Genomic DNA, 25397 nt, shown 5'->3' with positions numbered 1-25397 from the left:
GGGAGAAATTAGTCACTAGGGGAGACAGATTACCCAAACTATATGCAAGGATCATTCCGCACTTGGAGAGGGCTTTCCAGATAGGGATAGAGGCGGAAGGGCCAGCTAATAGAGAAAAGCTCGCTCACACACATGCTGAGCTAATTAATACCCTAGAGATAGATCTGTTCTCAAAGTCGGGAAAAAGATCAGGACCCCCAGCCAAGACGACCTGGTACAACGCTACTTGCAGGGAATCCAAGACCAAACTGCTACTTGCCATCAAGAGTGGCAACAACCGGGAGGAAATCCAAGCCAGGAGAAGATCTTATAGGAAGCTCTTGGTAGATGCGAGGACCGAATCGGACCAGGAATACTGGGAAAATCTCTCGAGGTCACTAACCACTCGAGACTCGCGCAAATTCTGGCGCCTGGTCTCAAACGGCACAGAGGATTTATCCTCCGCTATCGAGCCTAATATTGCTCCCAGCTTATGGCAGAGTCATTTCCAGGCACTGTACTCAGCTGAAGAAAGGTCTCCCAACACCTCAAACAGTACGCCAGGTCCAGGCACAAGTGGGGACCGTTTTACAGAAAAAGAGGTAAGGGCGGCTATAGCTGGGCTTTCCGCTGGAAAAGCCCCCGGTCTTGATGGGGTACCTGGGGACTTATTCAAGCAAGAACCAGGGATATGGGCCCCATACCTCACATTGATATTCAACGCCATCCTGGGGGGTATGGAGGTTCCGGATACTTGGCTGGGCGCAGAGGTGGTCCCAATTTATAAAAAGGGGTCCCCTCTGCTCCCAGCCAACTACCGCCCAATCAGTCTTATTGACATATCCCAGAAGCTCTTTGGGAGACTGGTTCTAAATCGACTACAGGACTGGGTAGACGAGATGGACATTCTGACTCCCTATCAGGCTGGATTCAGACAGGGAGTGTCCACAACAGACCAAATCTTTAGGTTGAACCTGCTATATTGGAGGACAGCTATAATTGAGGGCGGCACCCTGTATACAGTCTTTGTAGACTTGCGTGCCACCTTTGATTTGGTACCAAGACTGAAGGTATGGAAGGTTTTGGAGGAGTTGAATGTCCCTGGAGATATTTTGGGTATCCTGATGAGATTGCCACACCTAACGCGGGCATAGTTGTTATGGTGCAGAGGAGGCAACTTAACCGAAAGGTTTCCCGTTCGCAGAGGGGTAAGACAGGGTTGTGTGCTTGCACCGACCATGTTTTGCCTCTTTATGAACGGGATAGTTGACCACCTAACCAGGATTCCCAATACCGACGCCCCTAAGCTGACTGGCAGCAGGGTGCCAGCAATCATGTTTGCAGATGACACCCTGCTGCTGTCTAAATCCCCTATGGGCATTCAACGTGTCTTGGACGGGTTCTTACAGTTCTGTTTAGATCGAGGACTTGAAATCAACCCTCAAAAGACCAAATATATGAGCCTAAACCCGAAGCCGCATAACCGACCCCCACCAAGGTTGGGAGAAGCCCAACTGGAACGGGTGTACACAATTGAATACCTGGGGATCACTCTTAATGAACATCTAACGTGGTCATCCCACCAGTCGAAATTGAACATCAAACTGGCACAGTTGGCGTGTGGCACTATGAGACTGGTGAACAAATCCCCCTTCCGTCCACTCAGCCCCATTATTCACATCTATAAAGTCCAAGCCCGGGGTGGTGTCACGCATGGGGGTGAGCTGTGGGGGCACATTCCATCGTCCAAATTATTAACAACTGAAAACAAATTCTTGAGACAGATTATTGCTCTTCCACAGAGTACTCCACTACTCCCGCTCAGACTGGACTTGGACATTCGACCTATAACGGAGGAGCTGGGCCTAAAGCCCTTGACATTCTGGCGGCGTCTATGGAGTAGTCCAGACCTTTCGAATTACAGAGCTGAGTTGCAGGAATTTCTAGAGCTACCCAATGCCAAATCAATGCCATGGCTGATCTACATCAGGAGAACGCTGGAGGCAATTGGACTCTATGAACTATGGACAGACCCACTAAATATTTGCCCAAAGACCCCAAAAAAGGCACTAGCGAGAGCTTATTACAATCACATGCTCCTTAGAGCCATGGACGGTGCACGGGAGGGGTCACTGTCCAATAAGTTCATACAAACAAAAGATTCCTACCATCTCGAAAGCGTCCTAGATGCCATTTCTCCACAACTAACCAGGAAATTATTTCTCCAATGGAGATATGGAACCCTTCCCCTAGTATCGTTCACAGCATCCTGGTCTTCTCGTTCCTCTTCGGAAACTTGCCCGGCCTGTGGACATCCAAAGGAGAATGACGTTCATGTTGTCTTCTTTTGCAGGGGGTACGAAAGGAGTAGGAAATATTGGCTAGTCCCCTTGCTCAGGAACCTGGGATTCAGAACTTTTCTACCCGCTTATAGAGTCCTAAAGACAGACTTATCCCCCACTCTAGTATTTGCTCTATCTAAATTTTTTACCTCCATGTAGTATGCTCGATGTCGCCGTGTAAAAATGTGTTAGGAAACCTGAAGTCTGAGACAGTCCCAAAATTGTGTTACATTTTTAAACTCCAGTTTTTATCTTGATCACTAATGCTGTTTAATATATATATATATATTCAATCTTTATTTCGGCCATTGGCCATCAAAGATATACAATAAAACATATATAATCACTATAAAATCGACATACATAATCAATCAATACATTTTTATACCATGTAAAACCTTGAGATTACATACTGATAAAATTGCATTTAAAACTGTAGACCTTAAAATTAAGAGGGAGCCTGCATCTTCAGAATACGGGTGCGAGTATGCCAGACATTGGTGAGGAATTTTGCTAATACAAACACAGTTAGGCTTGAGGCATCGGTTTTTAAAATTCTGTACATTGGGAGGTACTCCCTACAACCCAGGTTTCTGATCAATGGTAGGAGCCAATATTTCCTCGCTGCCTTATATACTGGGCAAAACAGGACCACGTGTAAATCACTTTCCTCTGCGGCATCGCAAGCCGGGCACTGCTTAGTGGAGGGGGGTGATGACCAGGAGCTGGTAAAAGATCGTAGGGGCAATGTGCCATATCTCCATTGGAGAAACAGCTTCCTGGCCAGCACGGGGGAGATGGCATCTAAAACCCTCTCCAACCTGTACGAGTCCTTACTTTGCGCAAATACAGAAGTTAGTGACCCTTCACACTGGCTGTCTAGGGCCATGGCTAGTTTTTGTTCATGATAAGCGATGGCCAGATTTGGGGGCGTCCGTGTATTCAGTGGCATTTAGGTGGGCGATAACCCCGTTGACAAAGAGGCAGAACAGGGTTGGTGCCAGCACACAACCCTGTCTAACCCCTCGATCAACAGGGAATCTATCCGTCAGTGCCACGGACCTCCCGCACCTCACTCGAGCATAGTTATTGTGATGTAATCTCTGCAAGATTATCAGGATATCCGGGGGAACGCCCATCCCAGTCAAAACGCTCCAAAGTTTCCCTCTGGGCACCAGGTCGAAGGCGGCCCGCAGATCCACAAAAATTGTGTATAGGCTGCCGCCCTCGAATATCGCTGACCTCCAGTGGATAATATTCAATCGAAAAACCTGGTCCACTGTGGAAACTCCCTTTCTAAATCCCGAAAAACCTGGTCCACTGTGGAATCTCCCTTTCTAAATCCTTAATATGCTTTTTAAATTTTGTATAGAATTGAATGTATATCTTTTATGATCTTGTGATCGAAATAAAGACAATAAACTGAAAACTGATTACTCATCTGCAGCAGTACAGGCACGCGCAGCTCGCCCACGAGGTCATAGACGGACAGCATATTGCTTTCACTTACCGGTGTACTGTGGTTTTATTAGCTTTGTTTTCCGCATCCATTAGCTGTCGTCAAATATTGTGAGCGTTCAGTATAGCTGGTGGATGAAGAGATCTGGTTGTGCCCCGGCTTTAGGGTTGAGGCCGCTTGCACACCGCCCATCCATTCTGTCCTTTCTGATTTGTGCGTTGGTGCAGATGAACGCAGCTTGGACTCCCTCAGGACTCTGCAGTACACCGCCTCTTGTCATGTTGTGGCTTTATTCAAATTACCACACGGTGGACAATACCTGCAGGATGCAGCTGCACTTTTGGATCTCCACTTGGCTGCGTTGCCTGGCTCCACTTTGGGTTAGCAATTGAGGCCCGAGCGACTCTTAGTTGTGACATTAGTATAGCACCACTGCCCCTGTTTCAGGTGCCGAGGGCATGGGTCTTATCAGCAACCCCCTTCTTTTCTGTTGACAAATCACTGGTTGTGCCGTAGAACTGGCCAGGTTGCTTTCTTGGCTTTCCTCTGTCTATGGCTGGCTGTGCTGCCTGTCTTCAGGTAGAGGTCTGTACCCCATACATGACCTGGTTTGTGGCTGTTTTGCTGTGGCCAGCAGCGGTCTTCTGTTTGTCTGGCTAGCAGTGGCTTCGAGCGATTTCTGTTTGCCAGCGATGTGGGTACCTGGGGTCCGTGCCTGCTCCTGCAGCCCACACTAGTATGTGCTGTGCTCTCTGTCCACTGGCTGAGGACATCCTCCGCCGTTATTCCTCGACTGCACTGTCATTCATACTAAACTCTGCATGGTAAGGGTAGCAGGATTGGTTGCTGTGGTCGCAGTTGAGACTTGTTGTAGAGTCGCTCCCCGCAATATGTAGTGCCATTATCCATTTCCGTATGAGGAACATTAAACCGCTATAGTGCAATATTTTTCTATTTTGCATCAGCTTTTGCTATCAGTTTTTTTCTAGTACCAATTCAGCAACAACGCAGCACAACTTCAGCATCACTGCAGCACAACTTCAACAGCACACCACCAAATCAGCATCACTCGGCACCACCTGAGCGCCATGCTTAACACCACCACCAAAGCATGACTACGCTTTACCTCAGGGTCACTCAGCGTCACCTAAGCACCACCTCAGCATCAGCATAGCACCGTCTCAGCAACACTTTGTCAGTGCACCACCAACAGCCCATCACAGACTCCGCATCAGCGCAGCACCAGCCCACCACCTCCGCATCAGCGCAACAGCACCTCAACATCAGCACAGCCCCACCTCCGCATCAATTCAGCACCAATGCAGCACCACTTCAGCATCAGCACTACCACCGCATCAGCACAGTATCATCCCAGAACAGCACCAACTCGGCACCACTAGAGCACCAGTGCAGCACCACCACCTCAGCTTGACTTACCACCACAGCATCACCTCAGTATCACCCAGCATCACCTCTGCACCAGCACACCGCCACTTCATCACTACCTCACCTTATTTCAGCACCACCTGAGTATCATTTACCATCACCTGAGCATCACCTCCACATCAGCACACCACCTCCTCAGCACCACTTCAGTCTTCCCTCAGAATCTGCCATCTTTTCATTCTCTCCTAAAGTCTGTCTGCTGCTCATGTTGTAATTCCGGTACTATTTTCCAGCCTCCAACCTCCCGTTTATGTCCCCCCCCCCCCCCCCCCCCCCCCCATAACAAAAAATAAAACTATAACAAACCAACATTCGAACAGGCAGGAAGAAGTTGCTAGAATTGCAAGGACAAAAAACTAGAAGACATTTTTTAAGTTAATTCTTTATTTGGGTCGTTCAGTTGTACATAATGTCTTCTTAGAGATATAGATATATCTATCTATATCTATCTATATATATATATATTTATATATATATATATATATACACAAAAATGCTTATACAAATGTAATTCCATGATTATTTCAGTTGCATATTTAGACAAAAACTATATGCTTAGAAATTCTTCACTTAAGTAAAAGTGCATACTGTAGAAATGCTAAATGTTTTTTCTCTGTATACCCAGTTCAAATGCATTTCTTTATGTATTTTGGGGTAGTATTGTAAACACTAGCTTTATATATGTTCAGTGCCTACATGGTTAGCTTATTTGAACTTAAAATCGTGGAGTGGGTGTTGTAAATGAGTCTAAGACCCTGTTCTGACCGGGTTTTTGCCCCTTTTCTTGAGTGAAGGTGACTTTAGCCTGCTATCATTCTAATAGGAGGACTAGAACCTCAGACCGGGCCTATTTACAAGGCGTTTGATGCAACTCCCTACCCTTTTCTCTATTCTAGGGCTTATAAACCTATGTTAAGGGATAGATTTCTTAGGATTAGTATTAATCCGTCCTTTTGTAAGAGTGCTAGTACACTTCTAATGGAGTTATGCTTATTTCGGGCCTTGTAGGCCTCGAACGGGAGAGACTCCATCTTTCTTACTGCCTCGGCAGCTCGAGATGCTTTTAGGTCAAATGTAATGTTTTAGTTGAGGTGTTGTTCGCTTGGAGAGAACCGGCTCAGGCTGGCCCTTATCGAAGAACTGTATTTTTCTTCGTATCGAAGACATAACATCAGGCCGGCCGGCTGAGAACCTGTCCTTGGTACGGAGAGGTACAGGAATTTGGTGGGCGGCAGGTTACTGGCCGTAACTTTCCATGCATGAACAAGGTTCCATATTAGCGAAAGCATGAGACAGTCTGAGTCAGTTTTTATAGGCAGCAGCTAGCCGTTAGCATCATTGCAATTAATCATCTTAAGGCAGATAGTCGCCATTTTGAAGTCCAAGAAAGACCGAAAGCTAATACTCTCTTAGAACGATTGAAGTTATTTAGTTGGAGCAGCTGGCGAGCTTTGACATTAAGATCAGAGCATGCAGAGTGAAGCAGTTAGTGGAGAGAACGAATACCAGAGTGATAGAAACTGATTTATAAGATCGAAGCTGGAAGGTGAAGACAGTCCGCGATTAAGAGGAGAGAGGAGTAGTGCAGAACAGCGAGAGAGCAGCTGACGAGACGGAGAATAGGAGGAAGGTACCAGTGACTTGCAGAGAAACGGAGGAGACAGAGCATAGCGGTGCAGACGTGTATACGTGACTGCAGGGGTGATCCTAAGACGAGCCAAGGCACAGACAAGAAGGGAACCCAGATGACTACCGAGTCCAGACTTCATACTCATAAGGTGATGTCGACCCTTTCTTATTAGTGTGCACACACACACACATCCTAACCTTTCCTTTTGCTTTTCAGGCTATGTGTGATATTGTAGTGTTATATTGTTGATGTTATTAATGAATAAAGATACCCCAGTTCTTAGCAAACTAGTGCGTGATGGTTGTTTCCTTATGATAAAGTTAACCTTTCTTCTAGTCAGATGCTGTTATGTGATTGGAATTGGATTGGAAATAGATTTATTGAGCGCGATTGCTGCCCGGGGGCGTCCAAGCGCTGGGGGTAAGAATCGAAGGGACCGGTGACGTGACACATTATAGCTCGGAGACTTTGGTGAATAGTAGGGTCTTCAGCTTTTTACGGAATGACAGCAGGTCCGGGTTGGAACGGAGTGAGAGGGGGAGGGTGTTCCAGAGTTTGGCGGTGTTCACCGAGAACATCCTACCCCCGGCTCTGGCTCTCTTTACTCGGGGGACCACTGCCAAAAGAGCCTCAGAGGAGCGGAGGTTCCTGTTTGGGTGGTAGAGGATGACGAGCTTGCTATTAATAGCAGGTCCTGTTTTCCAGAATGCTCGGTGTGCAATGCACAACGCCTTGAATGACACTCTGTGTTTAACTGGCAGCCAGTGAAGACTTTTTAGTGCAGATCTGGCTGACTGAGCTCGGGGAATCTTTAACAGGGTGCGCGCTGCGCAGTTTTGCACTATCTGGAGTTTCCTGAGGGTCATCTCGGGAGCCCCCACGTATAGAGCATTGTTAGTGTCAAGGCGGGACTGGATCAGGCCTTGGACTGCCACTTTACTGGCTTCTGGAGGCAGGAGTGGAAGGACCTTCCTTAGGGTTTTGAGGATGCCGAAGCAGGTGGCGGACAGTTTGGTAGCCTGGGTGGAGAAGGACAGCTTGCTATCCAGCCACACTCCTAGGCTCTTGACGCTTTCCTTGGGGGTGGGGGGAGTGCCCAGGGCTTGGGGCCACAAGGAGATAAAAGGTGTTGGCGAGGCAGGGCCTAGAAGCAAGAGCTCTGTTTTATCTCCATTTAGTTTGAGGGAGGAGCTGGTCATCCACTCCTTTATGTCCTCTAGGCAGCTCAGCAGGCCTCCTTGGGGGTGACTGATGTTCTTTTGAGCTAGTGATACCACTAGCTGAGTGTCGTCGGCGTACGACACAATTTTGATGCCGTACGGTTCGACGATTCCAGCCAGTGGTCTCATGTAGACATTGAATAACACAGGGCTCAAAGAGGAGCCCTGTGGTACTCCGCAGCTGAGGGGCTTGCTGGCTGATATTGTGTCCCCATCGAAGATCTGAAATGATCTGTCGGACAGGAAGGAGCCTAACCACCTTAGAGCATCGCCAGAGACTCCGATGTCCCGGAGACGGTTCAGCAGGGTGGCATAGCTGACCGTATCGAATGCGGCGCTTAGATCAAGGAGGATCACTGCCACTGATCCTCCCTGATCCAGAGCCCTTTGAGATTCCTCGGCGACCGCTAATAAGGCAGTTTCGGTGCCGTGCTTTGGCCTGAAACCTGTCTGGGATGTATCCAGTAGGGAGTGGTTTTCAATAAACTGGACCAGTTGGACGTTTATATATTTTTCCAACACCTTGCCGGCCCAAGGGAGGAGGGAGATGGGGCGATAGTTGGAATAGTCGTCGGGGTTCAAGTTTGGTTTTTTTAGCAACGCCCGCACCATGGCTTGTTTCCATGCTATAGGAACAACACCTGAAGCTATAGATGTGTTAAGGAGTTCTAGGATAACAGGCAGGGTGGCTTCGTGAGCTTGCATCAGAACTTCTGGTGGGGCTGGGTCGCGAGGGGAACCCGATTTGACTTGCCGTGCCATTTTACCGAGGGTGACAAGGTCCAGGGGAGGGAAGTGCTCGAGGGTTGACTGGGCATGGGGAGGGAGTGTTCTCGGGGGGGGTGGGTCAGCTGTCTCTGGAACTGTGGCTCCTGTTTGAAAGGTGGAGTAAATTTTCAGGACTTTATTATGAAAAAAGTCCGCAAGTTCATTGCATTGAACTTGGGTTTTAGTCGGAGGGGCGGCAGTGGTGACATTAGAACATTGTTTTATTATCTGGAAAATTTCCCTGGGTTTTGATTTAGCCTCTAGGATTTTGTCAGAGTAAAAGGTTGCTTTCGCCATTTTGATCCCCTCTCTGTATGTTTTTATTGCCTCTTTATATGCGTCCTTTTTTTCCGGGAGAAAATCCATGCGCCAGGCTCTCTCTCGTTGCCTGCAACGACGTTTTAATTCTCTTAGAGAGTCAGAGAACCAAGGCGCTGATCTCTGCATTCTTTTAGACGAGGATCTCTGGAGAGGGAGGATCGTGTCTAGTGAGTTCGTAATCCAGCTAACATAATTTTCGTTTGCTGCACTAGGGTCTGAGCAGGGAGGCGGATGGGTGGCGTCCAGGCTGAGCAGCCAGGATTCCAGCTGGAGTTTTGACCAGTTTCTCCTGAGTGTTGTCCGGGGGGGTAACTGAGGGGTCTTGTGGGTTGCCCAGGAAAACTGTATCAGAAAATGATCCGTCCATGGGAGGGGGATAGGAGAGTCGACAATCAGGTCGCTGCAGCTGCTGAAAATTGGATCTAGCAGGTTGCCCTTCTCGTGAGTTGGGGCTGTGACCAGCTGGGACAGCTGCAGAGCTCCTAGGTCGTCTGTTAGGTCTTTGGCAATGTTGTCTGAGGGGGAGTTGAAGTGGAGATTCAAATCACCCAGGACTGTGTAGTTAGCCACGGACATAGCCCTTTTAGCAATGATCTCTGGGAGCGATCTATGAAACAGCTTTGATGGGTCAGGAGGACGGTAGATCAAGGTGCCCGAGAAGGATGTATTGGCATTGAACTCTATACAGAATTCTATGCTTTCGCATTCGGGAATGCTTTCTGTTGTGATGCGGCAACGGTACTGGTTTTTGAGTATAATAGCCAGACCGCCGCCTTTCCCCACTGGTCTGTCCGATCTAACGATGTGGTATCCACTTGGTAGGGCTGCGACTAGGTCAGGGTCAGAATGAGTGGAAAGCCAAGTCTCTGTTAAAAACACATCTGGCTCGCGCTCCTCCAGTAGTATGGACATTTGAGTGCTATGCTTAGGTAATGATCGACAGTTTAGTGCCAGCATGCAGTATTTTGATGTCGGGGGGCCCGCTGAGGTTTTTCGGAATGAGTGTTTGCAGTCAGGGCAACAGGACGGGAGGGATGGGGCTGTGAAGGTACGGGTACATGAGGCAGTAGCTCTGCTTCCAATGGACCGTAGAGCAGTGGGGCTGTAGGTCCTGACCGGGGGAGCGGGAGAGGCAGGGGGGGTGGCCCCTGGTCCCGGCTGGTCGCGGACGGGCGCAGACGGGCTTGCCTTAGGCGCTCCCGCTGCGCTTCCGGTGGCAACACATGATGTAACCAAATAAGGGGCGTGGCCTGCAGTGTGGGCGTGGCCCAGGGGCTCGCCTGAATGGCGTTTGTAGAGGTCGTTGCAGCCGGCGCTACGAAGCGTTTCACGGCTGTTTCAGGTGGGCTAGGTAGGTTTTTCGATACACACAAGTTAAAACACAATTCTACAGTTTTTAAAAAATTGGCGCTGAGAAGCTCCCGGCGTGTGCCTGCGGAGTCCTTCAATTTCTTATGGCGGCGCTCTCAATGGCGCGTTTTTATTCGCTACCTGGCGGAGGGGGCGTGGCCTGCAGTGTGGGCGTGGCCCAGGGGCTCGCCTGAATGGCGTTTGTAGAGGTCGTTGCAGCCGGCGCTACGAAGCGTTTCACGGCTGTTTCAGGTGGGCTAGGTAGGTTTTTCGATACACACAAGTTAAAACACAATTCTACAGTTTTTTAAAAAATTGGCGCTGAGAAGCGCCCGGCGTGTGCCTGGAAAGGATGCGACTCCCGTCCAGGTGAATGGTAACTGAGCAAGGGGGTAGAGGAGCACTCAAAATAGGGAATAACCTTTACATAGTGTAATCTGGCCGTTTCTGTGTGGGAGAGGATTGACCTGTCTATCTATCCCATAATCTATAATATTGTATTATCCTAGTAGATGGAGAGAGAGTTCCCAATATAGGAAAGTGATCGTCGTTATGTAGCGGCGTTATACCCACAGGATTGTTGCTTGCGACAGCACCGGGAGGACACGGTGTGTAACGAGAGCATTGACTGTGGTCAATGTGTATACCCACAGGATTGTGGCTTGCGAGAGCACCGGGAGGACACGGTGTATAACAAGAGTATTGACTGTGGTCAATGTGTATACCCACAGGATTGTGGCTTGCGAGAGCACCGGGAGGACACGGTGTATAACGAGAGCATTGACTGTGGTCAATGTGTATACACACAGGATTGTGGCTTGTGTATATAGTAAATAGTGAGAGCACTGGGGGGATACAGTGCCTATACCCACAGGATTGTGGCTTGCGTGAGCACTGATTGTGGTCAGTGTGTAATGGTAAGTTATCGGAACTGCCCTCTTCACTATGAGTAGGAGGATAGCATAGTCTTGGTCTATGTGGCCGCGAGACTATAAGGTATGAGTGTGATGTTTTAGAAGATCTAAGCTTGTAATTGCTAATTCCCCATCTTTAGGTAGGTACACAGGTGCCTTTTGTAAGTAGGTCCTGAGGAGGGAGATGGTTACGTTTCGGCTGGGTTAGTGGTGTTCTAGTCTGATTCTATCTGGTCCAAGAATCCGGTTGTTACATCCCCAAATATAAAAATCCAGATTCATGCCCTTATATAGGTCTATTTTATCATATCCTTATAAAGGCATACAAATCATTACCATATTTGGCCCAAACCATGCAGCCCAAATACGGCAGGGATACTTCCACAAAGCTCCAAGAATTAACAACGTTTTCTTGGAAAAACCCACCTTCAGCAGCCCGGGACTCCCCCCTGCTTGAATATTAAGTTCTCCTAGAACTCTCAGCATTTTCCAAGAATTGAACCTTTGAGTGACATTATTAAGTCCAAACATGCGTAAAACTCGGCACCTTCTAAGTATAAATATGCCTTGATTTGCCCAATCAAACACACGATGGTTTGGATCAGATCGACTATCTACTTGCCTGATGCCCTGCAGCAGCAGGTGCCGAGGAGAGCCGACCCTCCAGCAGACACACTGCGAGGCTCTGGCATTTCTCCTTGCCGAGAAATACAGTTCCAGTGTTTCCAGTTTACCCTTGCGGGTATCCGGGAGATTGAGTCCCGAGAACGAGATACAAGACCTCCTTCATTCTGAAACCAAAGGTACGCAGCGGATTAGCCCTCTTAGAGAATTCTTGGATTTAGATCCCTGGCAGAAGAAACGCTAGACTTAAAACTCCTCCTCTTATACTCCCTCCCTCGTATTAGACTTAGGTTAGGTACACCGGGGTAGGCGTATTTCAGAAGCACCAGTTGAGTACTTTTAGTCATCCTTTATCACTGTATGTATTTTATACATTTTATACCTTTTATGCACTTTATGGCTTAACACCCATATCATGCTTTTACAGTACTAATTTATAATACTGTTCGTATTATATGCATTGTACTTCATAGTAAGCTTTACTATTGTAGCAGTTCATTTTCGATGCTTGAGAAAGAAGACTGTTCAATAAATAACCTCCTTTTATTGAAAACGCCTGTCTCTCTAATTTCTCAGCCGCTCGGGGGAAACGAAGCATGCACAATTGACTGAGTGAATTAGCTATCTATTGTTTCCGCGACTCTAGATATTGCTTTTCTTAATAATAGGAAACAAAGTTGTCAGGTTTATGCACTGTCTGAAACTAATCCCTTCTTGTGAATTCAAGAAAGTTTCTAGTGACCTCTGAGCTAGCTGGCACTCACAATTAAGTCTAATATATTCGGTAGAGACCCAGGGGATCTCACGCCTGCGTCTAAGCTGCAGGATATATTATTCCAATGCGCAGAGCCTATTGGGAATATAGGAACTACACTGCAGGGCCCTTTTCTAGCCCCCCCTTCTTCTTGTTCCTCTTCCTGGGGGGGAACTCTTCTAGCCCCCCTTGTACCTCCTCCTGCAGGGCACTCTTTTAGTACCCCTTGTTCTCTTACCTCTTCCTACAGGACACTCTTCTAGTACCCCTTCTGGCTTTACCTCCTTTTGCAGGGCACTCTTCTAGTCACCCTCCCCCCTTTCTGGCTTTACCTCCTCCTGCAGGGCACTCTTCTAGCCCCCCCTTCTTCTTGTACCTCCTGCTGCTGCTGGGCACTCCTCTAGTACCCCTTCTTCTTGTACCTCTTCCTGCAGGGCACTCTTCTAGTACCCCTTCTTCTTGTACCTCTTCTTCTTGTACCTCTTCCTGCAGGGCACTCTTCTAGTACCCCTTCTTCTTGTACCTCTTCCTGCAGGGCACTCTTCTAGTACCCCTTCTTCTTGTACCTCTTCCTGCGGGGCACTGTTCTACCCCTTCGGCTCTTAACTGCTCCTTCATGGCACTCTTTTAGTTATCCTTCTGTTCGTACCTTACTTTTCTGAAGAACACTCTTCTTGTATCCCTGCTCTTCATACTTCCTCCTGCAACGCCTTTTACCTGTAATACTATTAGCTAAACAGGATTCCATCAATGTTGTCTGGTTTTAATTGTGAATATAAAGATATACTTACATTATTTTTTTTTAATTTGTAAAGATTTTAATTGATCATATAATACATGATGACTTGACTTGACTATTAGTAAAATGAAACTTGGCACACTAGGATCTCTAACAAGGACTTCTGGAAGATTATTCACTGGTAATGTAATAAAGTGGCAGAAAACGAAAGTGTAGCACAACTTTCATAAGGGCGAGCTGCCTCTGTCTTTTTGGCACTGATTTTACTACCTCTAAATCCAGGGTCGCACAAGCGGTGCCAGGAGTCACAAGGGGAAATCCAGGAGTCGCAGCTGTGACCCTTGGCAAGCCCTAAATGATGCCCATGAATGTGACCCTGTTGAGAACATCATACAATGTGTCAAGTGACTCCATTCAGAATATCCATATGTGCCGTGTTTTGTGCTCCATTCAGAAGGACACTGTGCTGCGTCATTACCATTCAGAATATCAGTTTCTGCTGTGTCATTTGATGTCATTCTGAATGTCACATTCTGTGCTTGGTAATGCAATGCCACAGAATGTGCTGTGTCATGTGACCCCAGCCACTGTTTTCTAATCATAGATCGATTGAAGTATTTCACTCCTAAAAATAATGCCATAACTTTAACATCTCCATTGGTAACTGATGTCACTGTGTCTGTTTCTCTGTTTTGCAGGATGTCAGAAGCACCCTAAGCAGGTAAGGCTGGTTCATTATCCTCCCCTCAGTCTGTAAGGAACTGGTCTCACCGCTGCAGTGTGTAAATGCCACTACTAAGCTCACACAAAGTGCTAGGAAACTTTCAGATCCTCATAAAATCCCTTTCTATCCTCAAACAAGCACTGGCGTTGCCAATAGGTCTCGCAGTAGGAAAGTTGGAGCTATTACAATTGCAAATAACAATGCCTTTTATTTTGCATGTTAAAAACATAAAGAGCTTTGTCATTTACAAAACCAATATCTCCAACTTTCCTACTGCTGCGAGACCTATTGTGCGCTGCACAGTGTGTGTGAAAGTGGCGTTGCGTGTGTGAGTGGCGTTGCGTGTGTGAGTGGCGTTGCGTGTGTGGCATTGCGTGTGTGAGTGGCGTTGCGTGTGTGAGTGGCGTTGCGTGTGTGAGTGGCGTTGCGTGTGTGAGTGGCGGTGCGTGTGTGAGTGGCGTTGCGTGTGTGAGTGGCGTTGCGTGTGTGAGTGTGGCGTTGCGTGTGTGAGTGTGGCGTTGCGTGTGTGAGTGGGGCGTTGCATGGGTGAGTGGGGCGTTGCATGGGTGAGTGGGGCGTTGCATGGGTGAGTGGCGTTGCGTAGTTGAGTGGCGTTGCGTAGTTGAGTGGCGTTGCGTAGTTGAGTGGCGTTGCATAGTTGAGTGGCGTTGCGTGTGTGAGTGGCGTTGCGTGTGTGAGTGGCGTTGCGTGTGTGAGAGTGGGCTTGCGTGGGTGTGAGTGGCGTTGCATGTGTGAGAGTGGGCTTGCGTGGGTGTGAGTGGCGTTGCGTGTGTGAGAGTGGGCTTGCGTGGGTGTGAGTGGCGTTGCGTGTCTGAAAGTGGCGCTGTGTGGGTAAAAGTGGTGTTGCGTGGGTGTGAGTGGCGTTGCGTGGGTGTGAGTGGCGTTGCGTGTGTGAGTGGCGTTGCGTGGGTGTGAGTGGCGTTGCGTGGGTGTGAGTGGCGTTGCGTGGGTGTGAGTGGCGTTGCGGGTGTGAGTGGCGTTGCGTGTGTGAGTGGCGTAGTTGAGTGGCGTTGCATGTGTGAGTGGCGTTGCATGTGTGAGTGGCGTTGCGTGTGTGAGTGGCGTTGCGTGGGTGAGTGGCGTTGCGTGTGTGAGTGGCGTTGCGTGTGTGAGTGGCGTTGCATGGTTGAGTGGCGTTGCATTGTTGCGTGGTTGAGTGGCGTTGCATGTGTCAGAGGCTAAATATAGCTCAGGGAGACCTCCAGCGGTAAGACAATCAAAAACAACTTAGAAAACATTTCACAGTATGAAAAGATCAAACTCATGAACGAGCGTGATACACCTCAGCTAAAAATCATGATAAATAACAACACACATTAGAAGTGAAACTGCAAGTACAGAAGGACCAGCTTTGCTTGTTTAAAACTCAGAGGCAAAAGAAGAGGACATATGTACTTATGACATATGCTCTCTCACTTCAGGCAGATGAGTATGACATATGCTCTCCCACTTCAGGCAGATGAGTGTAATGTGTAAAGCGTCTTGTGGAGCAACCATGTCACATGAGCAGATCGTGGAGTCTGAGAATGGCAGCCGAAGCAAATACAAACAAGAGGAATGACTGTGAGGCGCATTGGTGTGAAGCACATCAAAGGGCTTCTCCTCCCCTAATTAGGTGAGGAGAAGCCGTTTCGGGAAACTGAAAGTACGGCCGGCCTGCGGCCGGCCATGAATAATTAGGGGAGGAGAAGCCCTTTGATGTGCTGGGCTGGCTGGCACTGAATGCGCGTGAATGTTATCACGTGGTTCACGTGAACAGCATGAAAACCGCGGGGCTGAAAGCCCTTTGGTTTGACGATGTTTTCGCCACTTGAATTCTTGCTCCGCTCGATGCGCTTGCGCACATCGATAGGTCGCGAGACCTAAAAACCCTTACGTCCTCAGAAAATACCTTTGATTCCTCTGAAAACTTCCTTGTATCGTCAGGAAGCTCTTAAGTTTTCCTAAATCCCTGCGAGTCATCAGAAAACTCCTTTGAGTCTTGAAATAATTGCTACAGAAATGAGCTGCTGTCCTCACAAAACATTTTTGTATCTATAAAATCTAACGCAAGTCCTCAGAAGAGTTCCCTGTACACACAGAAAACTAATGCACATTCTGGAAACTTCCCCTCCGGTCTACTCAATTAGTTGTGGAAAAACTAATTCAAAGTTTCCTAACTACGATGCCAGTCTTCAAAACATCCCTTCTGTATTTCCAAACAGCATTGAAATGTAAATAAAGCCATATTCAGGTCTCATTCTTTAGTAAATTCCCTCCAATCAGAAGAGGTCTCGTCCAGTTCTCATAAACCTCATTCTATCCCTCAGATCTGCTCCCAGTCCTAAGACCTCTCTCTCCAGTCTGCAGTGACCTCCTTCCAGTCTGTAGCATCCTCTTGACTCTTTAGAAGCCTCATTTCAACCCTCAAACCTCTTCCCCGCTCACTGACCACTCATTCAAGGCACCAAACTCTTCTTCAACTCCTCAGAGACTTCCTTGTGTGTCTTCCAAAGCCTCATTTCAATCATCCTTTTCTTTTACGGTCTTTATGTATCACTTTTGGTAGCAATAGAGATTCAAACCATAAACATCAGTGGTTCAGCGTCATGTCGTATGTCATTGAAAACATGGGGTGTGGTTCGGGGGCATCAGATCATTGTCAATTTTCAATTCTGAGATAAGATAAAGAGACATTTCATTACAGCGACTGCACCATGGTCACACCATTGGAGAGGCCGTCTGTCCACACACATCTCCGTTCCTGTGGTCAATGGTGGGAGGGGCAGACACCAGCCCTCACAGCCGTCACTTCCTCACCTCCAGAGACTGCCCCCCACATCTTGATTTCCTGTGGAGTGCCTCCATTCCAGAGGCATCCTTCCACAGGCCTCATGTCAATCCTTAAACCTGTAAATAAGTTTCCAAATCTTCCCCATGAGGTGCTTGTTTACTGGCTGGTCTTGCTAACTCATTATTAACAGAGCTTAATGAGACATCAAAACCTGTACAGATACACGCCTTCTGGGTCACTTAACGAAACAATTAAAGATGGTGGTGGACCACATAAAATATTTGCACATGTTTCCAACACTGATGTTCTAGTCAGTTTAACGAGGGATGTGCAGCCTTGGCTGTTTGTCTGTTGTGGCCCAAAAAGGTGCAAGGTATGGAAGTTCAAGCGAGGTGTGACAAATAAACTGGCTCGGAGGTGCAGGCGGAGGTCGTTTCAGGTCTTGGCTGCCAAATGGGAAAACGAGCGGATGCCCCTGTTAGTCCGGCGGATGCAACTGGTGGCAGCGAGGGATCCAGATCTGAGTTCCCTGGTGGGCTGGTGTAAGGTCATGAGTTGGTTGAGGAACGCAGGCCCTTCATTGTGTGATGCCTGGTATGACTTGTATTGTACTGGTATGTCTTCATTACTGGGGGCCAGTGAAGTTTCCTGAGGTGAGGGGTTATGTGCGTCCGTCTGGGGAGGTTGAGGATGAGCCTGGCCGCTGTGTTCTGGATCGTCTGAGTTTCCTCATGATTTGGACTGTTATTTAGAGCTACAATAATGTATAGTGATTTATAAATGAAACCAATGCAGTGCTCTGTAAGAGTCCTTCCAGTTCTGACACATTGGGCTTATGAACAGATGAATCCAGAATAAACGAGAAAAACAACAAAAAATGACCTGCCCATGGAAACGTATCTCTCCATCTTCGGGCATGTTTGCGTAATGTTTCCTTGCTGCTGTGTTACTCAACGTCCCCTTTGTGTAGTGTCCACGCTTATTCACATTCTTGAGTGGTCTGCGTACACCCATGGTGTTGGACAGGCCTCGTGAAAGGCCCGCTCCCTCCCCGCATGATAGGGCCCGGACACCGGCTCTCACTGTACCCCCTGAAAGAACCACCCCGGCAACCCGCCGAAGCAACCCGCAACCCGTCCCCAACGGGACGCCTGCTCCCGAACATCCCAGCATCGGCTGTCCCGGGCCTCCTTCAGCACCATCGCCCCGGCCCAGCCGCCATCTTGGACACTGCACCACGAGGCCGCGTGGCCTCAGCTCGACCCCAACCCTGGGCCTGGCCAGGCCCCGACATCGAGGCACCACCATCCACTCAGGAGGTGAAGAGACCACTTGGCAGGTCAATGGGAGAAAGGAGTGTCGATGGCTCTCCCCCGCCAGGTGCCGATCGCCCCCGGCCTCCCCGGGCACTGGCTCCACCCCCCTGCTGGGTGTCTGGACTCCCTCATCCCGGACCTCCCGACCGCCCAGCGCGAGGGTCCGGACATCAAAGGAGGCCAGTCCTATAACTGGGGCAGCTCCAGAGCAGGAAGGCAGTTGTATCCTGGAGTCGAGAGACACCCTGAAGAACTCATCCTTGACGGACTGCTGGCGCTGCCGCAGCCCTGCCTTGTGAACCATCTCTGAAGCCTGCTGGCGCTGCCGCGGCCCTCTGCAACGTGCATCTTCATCGGGACCTGCTGGCGCTGCCGCGGCCCATCCTTAAGAATCATCGCTCTGCCTGCTGGCGCTGCCGCGGCCCATCCTTGAGAATCATCGCTCTGGCGCTGCCGCGGCCTTCTGCAACGTGAAGTCATCCTAGCCTGCTGGCGCTGCCACGGCCCTCCTTGCCGAGAACTATCATCCTAGCCTGCTGGCGCTGCCGCGGCCCTCCTTGCCGAGAACTATCATCCAAGCCTGCTGGCGTCGCCGCGGCCCGACCTTGCCGACACCTGAGCTCGAGGATTGTGAGCTCCTTCTGGCCGCCCCTGTACCACACCGGTACCAAGACTGTCCCGCTACCCCTTATCCTACAGAGACTAGAATTGGGAGGATCCTCGTGTCCTGCCCCCACTGTATCGTTGATAACCTTGCCTCAAGAATCCTATATAAAGTGTGCAGATCGCATCCTTGTGTGGTGTCCATTTGTGGGGGGGGGAAGTTACCTGTCTGTACGATCGCTAGGAGACGGTCCTCACCGGAGGCCTCTCCCCCTGTACTCGGCCGACCCTCCGGGTCTCCGTCTAACACATGGAATATCATGGTACGCCCGTTAGCGCTATGTATGGTTCGCTACATATATTCGCCCACGTCTCGACCAGGCGAATCCTCCGGGTCACCGCCCTGTATCTGTTGCAGCTCATTTAAGAGGTTGTCCCAACATACTGCTATAGGTTCTCAACGCAGTCCTAACGTTTCTTCACGCTGGATATAGATGCTTTCTACCTTGGCACATGCTAACAATAAGTGATGCCATGCCCGTACATGTGATGGGTCCTCCACTTTCCACCGTCTAGTTCGGAGCCTTTTAGCTACTATTATCCCCAAGTCTAGGAACCTAGACATTACTTTGGTGGCAGGCGTCCTCCTGAATTGATGCAGGAGGTATACGGACCATTCAAAAGGTAGTGCTCGACCTGTGCATGTGTGTAATATCCTGGTTATCGTATTCCAGTACACTCCTATTCGGGGGCAGCTCCATAACAAGTGTACTAGTTCAGCTCCTGGTGGGTGTTGTGTTTGTTTCTTGGGGTTGGTCGGATTACTCAGGGCGACTTCATCAGCGCTTGCTGTGATCCAGTTAGTGAAGTTGTCCACTGCTTATTCCGTGTCCGTGGGGAGGTGGAAGTTGAGGGTGTTGATCCAGCGTTGTTCTATGCTTTGGACCGGCTGCGACATGTTACGCTGGCAGTGAAGGTAGGGGTGTTGAGGGGCTCTGAGACGATGAAGTGGATGCAGTGGTGGTCGGTCCAGGTGAGCTCTTTAGTGTGGGTGTACAGATAGGGTCAAGCGTGTCTCCTGCGATGTGAGTGGGGTCGGTGACTAATCATCGCTCCTATCACCTCAAAGGTTATAGGAGCGAGGAAGTCTGAGATGGGGTTGCAGAAGGGAGGACGGTGTCCCGGAGATCTGTAGGCGAGGGTTTCTCCGATCGTGGGTTTGCTGTTCGTTTGGAGTTGAAAGTTGAAATGCTCCATGAAGGGGGTGGTGTTGTCTGTGGTGGTTGCGCATTTGAGAGTCTCTTCGTGGATTATGGCTGTGATGCTGCCGTTTTTATTGGTCCGGTCTCGGTGCGTGATCTTGCATCTGTCTGGTATGACTGTGGCAATACTGGGTGCTGATGCTGGGTTCAGCCAGGTCTCTGTTATGAAGACGGGGTCTGGGGTGGTGATGGTTTTCCAGATTACTGTGGCGTCTTTTCCAAGAGAGCGTGCGTTGTTCAGCAGGCAGTTAATCTCTCTGAAGGGGTTGGCCACGGCCCTGCTGTTGAGTGTGAGTGACTTGTTGTGGCTGATAAACGTGGTGTCAGTTGTTTCTCTTCTGGTACAGGTAAATCGGCAGTTCTGGCAGGAAAAAGGACCATTGGTGGTCCTGGTTGAGGCCAGGGCGCAGAAGGTGTTCTGGCATCCGGAGTCCAGGGCTCTAAGTTCTTCTGAGATGAAGCGCACGCAGTCCGTGGTGGGTGGAGACCTAGTGCAGAGCGAGGTCCATGCACGACATACCCACGGTGTGCGTCTGCTGCGTGGGTGAGCTGTGGTCTCCATGCCAGAGCCTGGGTTAGTGGCAGGAGGGTGCCAATGGTGCCCATAGGGGTAGACAGAAGGCACTACGGGGAGCGATGCGGGAGGCGAGGTGTAAGGAGCGGCATTGCTGCAGGCAGCGGAAGGGAGTTCCCAGCAGAGCCGGGGACAAGGGATAGGTCGGGCAGGCAGGGCGAAAGGGAAGGGGAAGAAGCCAGACTGCAAGGTCAAGTGCAGGTGGCCCAGGATACCAGGGTCAAGAGGGGCGCAGCTGGACAGTAACTACTGGGAGTCTGGTGCAGGTTGGGCTGAGGGAAGAGCGTCGGGCACGGTGTCAGGGGAGACAAGGCCCCCTGACACCGTGCCCGGTGTCAGGGGGCCTTGTCTCCCCTGTAACTGAAACTGTGGGCATAAGAGGGGTGGCTCAGCCTCCTCCTGTTTCTGACTGGCATGGACGGGCTCACCCTTTGCCTATTCTTTGCTCGGGCACTGGCCGCACAAATCCCGAGAGATGGGAGCCACAGCAGGAATTAATCTGCTTCAGAGGTGCGAAAATGGGCCAAGCCCACCTCCTGGAGGCTGCTGGGAACTTTAGTTCCCTGACGCTGATGGCGGCACTGGCTCTGGTTCCTGAATGGAGCTCGGAGAGTTGTGAGGCAAGAGTCCGGGCCCTGGAGAAGTGTCAGATCAGCAGTGTCCCATCCTTGGTCTGTTGAATCACTATCTACCCTCTATGACCATTGCTTGACATCAGTCTTTGTAAGTGCCTGGGTTAGATCCGTAAAGGCTGTCAAATTCTTTGCGAACTTACCACAGTATGTCTTCATGCCTAGGAAACGTCTTACATCAGTCATGAAAGTTGGTGGGAGTACAGATTTCTTGTCTTTATTGGGATTCGGAGTCACCATTTCTGCTGCAAATTTCTGTTTGAAGATTTGGAAAGTCACACTTGCAGAGTTTAGCCTGAGGCCACTTGAAGGCACTGTAGGACTATTTTGACACAATAATGACTGTCACATTGTGTGCCTACACCAAGATGTCATCACAGATGTTAATTATTCCAGTCAATCCATATAGAACTTTCTGGATGGTGTTCTCAAAAACATCAGTGACACTGAAGATTCCGAAGTTTAATCTTGTGTATAGTCTCAGACCCAGGTGTGTGGAGAAGGTTGTGATATATCAAAAAGTGGGGTCGAGCATCAGCAGGCGATACCCTGACTTAAGACCTGTTTTGGAGAACAAGCGAGCTCCTTTGATCTCATTTATTGGTCCATCCTTTGTAGGCGTGATATGTTGTTCTCTTTGGCATGCCTGATTTAGGAGGTGCATGTATGATTGAGATTTATCGTTGGCGGGGGCCTGTTCAATGGCGTACACTCGGTAATGCCCCCCGTCTGCTTTGTCGATATCACGTCACCCATCTCCCCCCCCCCCCCCCCCTTTAAAAGCCCTAGAGTTAGGTGGATCTTTAATTAGGTGCTTCTCTGTTGTACTTAGCCTTACTGCAATTGCATCTAGCTTCGCCTTCACAGGATTCATTATTGCTAATATCTTCTCTTCTAACTGCTTTAAAGTGTCCGATGTCACCTGGGGACAGTTGAGGCCTAGCACTCCCGCTGGTAAACTAGTGCTGTCCTCACCCCCCTTATGGCTATCTGGAACTAGAGGCATAACTACAGGCCCTCCCTGCTCATAATGTTCCTATTCTTAGCCTGCTTGGTAGTCTGTTGGCTTGTTTTGGGAGCGCTACGTGTTTTTTCTCTATTTTGACTGATCTTTTCCTTTGGGCACTGGCATGACCTTCGATTGCCTGGTACGGGTGGAAGGAGGAGAAGGAGATGGTGTTGAACATAGGGAATTAACCGATGTTAATGGTTCAGAGGTACCCTGCTGCTGGATGTATTAAGTTTCCCATAAAAAACGTATAAGGCTATTGGATCAAGTTTAGGATAAATATCACTATTCAATTGTGTTCGCGAGAGGGGGTAAAGACCGTGATTCATAATGTTGTGCTGCGTTTTTTGGATATTTTTTAACCTGTTTGCGGAGAAGGTTTCTTCTGTGGAGATGAAATTAAATGAAATGTTTTATTAGGTAAACTGTTTTAACTGTGGTCATTTTTTGTGTATACCTTTTCGGGGACATTTCCGAAATTTTAACTGCTATGATAAAAAACTTTGTGTGTTGATAAATAAAAACATTGTAAGCGCTACATTTTAGTCTGAATATATTGACAAGAGAAGTGGATCAAATAAGAGTATAGGGAGTAAGAATGAAAGAGTGGTGCGAGGATTAATATAGTTTGCTTCCAGGGATTTTCCCTTAGGCTTTAATTATTAGGAGGTGCATGGCCACACGCAGCCACTCGTCTCCTGGCTGTTTGAGCTTCCGGGTGACAACAGTTGTGGAAACCCAGGGAGTGGCCCATAATCTCGCTCGATGATGTCAGCCTCTTCCAGCCTTCTTAGCTCCTCTTCCACTTTTGCCTGAAGATGAGTTGCTTAACCAAAAAGCATATTCAGGTCTAAATGCTTCAACATAGCTCTATAAAATTGACCCCTGTAAGAATTATCTAGCTCTCCAGCAAACAGCCGGGAATTCTTGAACTGGAAAGCATAACACTAGGCTTGAAAATCCAGCAGAGTCAGACCCCCTTGCTTCAGTTTCCTCCAGATCTTGTTTCATGAGATCCTGGCTCCCTGGGATGCCTATATACAGCTTCAGACTCTCCCTTGCGAATCCTGCAAAATCGTTTTGGGGAAAGGAAGTGGTTTAGTGTTAAACAAGACGATCACCTCAGGAATAACCAGCATCTTAATGATGTTCACTCTCCCATAGATACTGAGGGGCAGATGTTTCCTCCATCTTGTAAGAACGGCATCCATATCATGATGTTGCTTGAACATTAAAGATCTTTGAAAAACAAGAGACAAGAAGCGTTTGGCAAAACCGGTTCAGTTAGTTTGATTAAACATAGCGGCCGGGAGAACAGTTACAAGCACATGGTCAAATTTCAATCGATTTGTAGCAGTCTTATATAAAGTTCATTATTGGCAGAAAAATGTTTCTGGCGATCCTTGTATGGTGAGGAATATAAGTTGCTGCCTCTAGAGTCATATATTATTTTTAATGGATAATCCAGGTGGGCCTCGACCTTATGTGGACGCAATGTTTCCAGAGGGTAACGTGTCCAGATGTCTGGCTTGGGGAGTGCGTGATCACTGTGTGTGCTGTGTTCTGATTTGCTCTATGGTCCTAACTCATGTGGCATCTGACTTTATGGTGTTTTTGGGGTGCGCGTACCCCCTCCGGTCATGCGTGCTCTATTGGGGCCAATCTCCCTTGACTATTGAAGTGTCGCTGCGCCCATCTGTGGGAAAATTCTTCGACCACCAAACCCGCCAGCTAGTGGTTCAGTCAGCCATCCTCTCGCGGATGGACTACGCTAGCTCCCTTTTGTTAGGGGCACGAAATCTAGACTCCAGCGAGTCCAGAACGCCGCCGCCAGAGCTCTGACCGACCTCCCTCGTCATAAGTCAGTGACCACCGTTCTCGCGAAACTCCACTGGCTTCCCGTGGATAAAAGGATCCATTTTAAAACCCTATGCCTAGCATTTAAAATCCTCAAAACTGCCTCCCCCCCAATGTTAAGCCCACTCCTTTCATTCTACGTTCCCCGACGCACATTGCGTTCTGAGGGACAGAATCTAGCCGTAGTGCCCCGCATTAAACTAGCCAGGATGGGAGGCCGGTCATTTTGATACCTTGCGGCAAAGCTCTGGAATGAACTCCCAGTTCAAATACGGGGAATGGAAGATCTGCTACCTTTCAGGAAAGCCATAAATACTCATCTTTTCTGTTAATCTGCAATTATCGCTATTATGTCACTTCAGCATCTCCTCCCGCTCAGTTTCTTGCAGCTAGCGCCGGCACGCCCCTTGGCTGGGGCAGCCGTGCGCTATATAAGTCCATATAACATAACATTGATCTAAGGTTTACTGTCCATGTATATGTCTGCCAGCTACGTGCCACCCCACCTGTGACCTGTCAATCAATAAATTCAGAACTAGCTCTCAGTCCTTGCCTGACTACGTATTTGCGTGTCAGGTTGATGTGGAGTTCACAACTGGCAAATTCGTTAATAAGGATGCAATTTTGTTGGCACAAATGAATGTGTTGTTTTCATATCCGCATTGATTTGTTTCAATATTAACAATGGGATACCTTAGTTAAGTTTACATCCAGTGTTTCCTCCAAACTCCGAGTTACCATGATCCTTAGATAGCTAATCTGGTTTCTGGTTTGAAGCCCTACTTTCTCTTTGACCCATGTCATAATCTGTCTTCCTCTTGTTGATTAGATACCCTGGCAGACCCCCAAAATCTCCGGCATGCATCTCAAGCTGTGGAACAGAGACCTCTTGGTTCGATGTATACAGAACTATGTCATCAGCATACAGTGCTATTCTGGTTGGTAACCCTGCAGCTTCATCGGGGAAAAGGGCTCAATATGTATCATTTGCATCGATAATTCAATGGGTTAATTCATACAGCGGCCTGTCGGGCACAAACCCCTTTTGATCGAAATAGATCAACTTTTGAAGGATATCTG

The 25397-nt window shown here is 48.7% G+C and overlaps 1 protein-coding gene across 1 annotated transcript in view; it reads left to right on the top strand.

Moving 5' to 3' along the window:
* The window catches only part of LOC147710154 (E3 ubiquitin-protein ligase TRIM39-like), a 156340-nt gene that overhangs the window by 72345 nt on the left and 58598 nt on the right, over positions 1–25397 (top strand). The window contains exon 4 of the mRNA XM_086920845.1: positions 14245–14267. Within this exon, the coding sequence (XP_086776971.1) occupies positions 14245–14267 (23 nt within the window). The remainder of the gene's footprint in view (positions 1–14244; positions 14268–25397) is intronic.

The sequence above is a fragment of the Lissotriton vulgaris genome, chromosome 5, assembly GCF_964263255.1.
Source record: "Lissotriton vulgaris chromosome 5, aLisVul1.2, whole genome shotgun sequence".
In the NCBI taxonomy this organism is placed as follows: Eukaryota; Metazoa; Chordata; class Amphibia; order Caudata; family Salamandridae; genus Lissotriton; species Lissotriton vulgaris.
The sequence above is the reverse complement of the archived record's forward strand: the minus strand, read 5'-3'. Positions and strand labels throughout refer to the sequence as shown.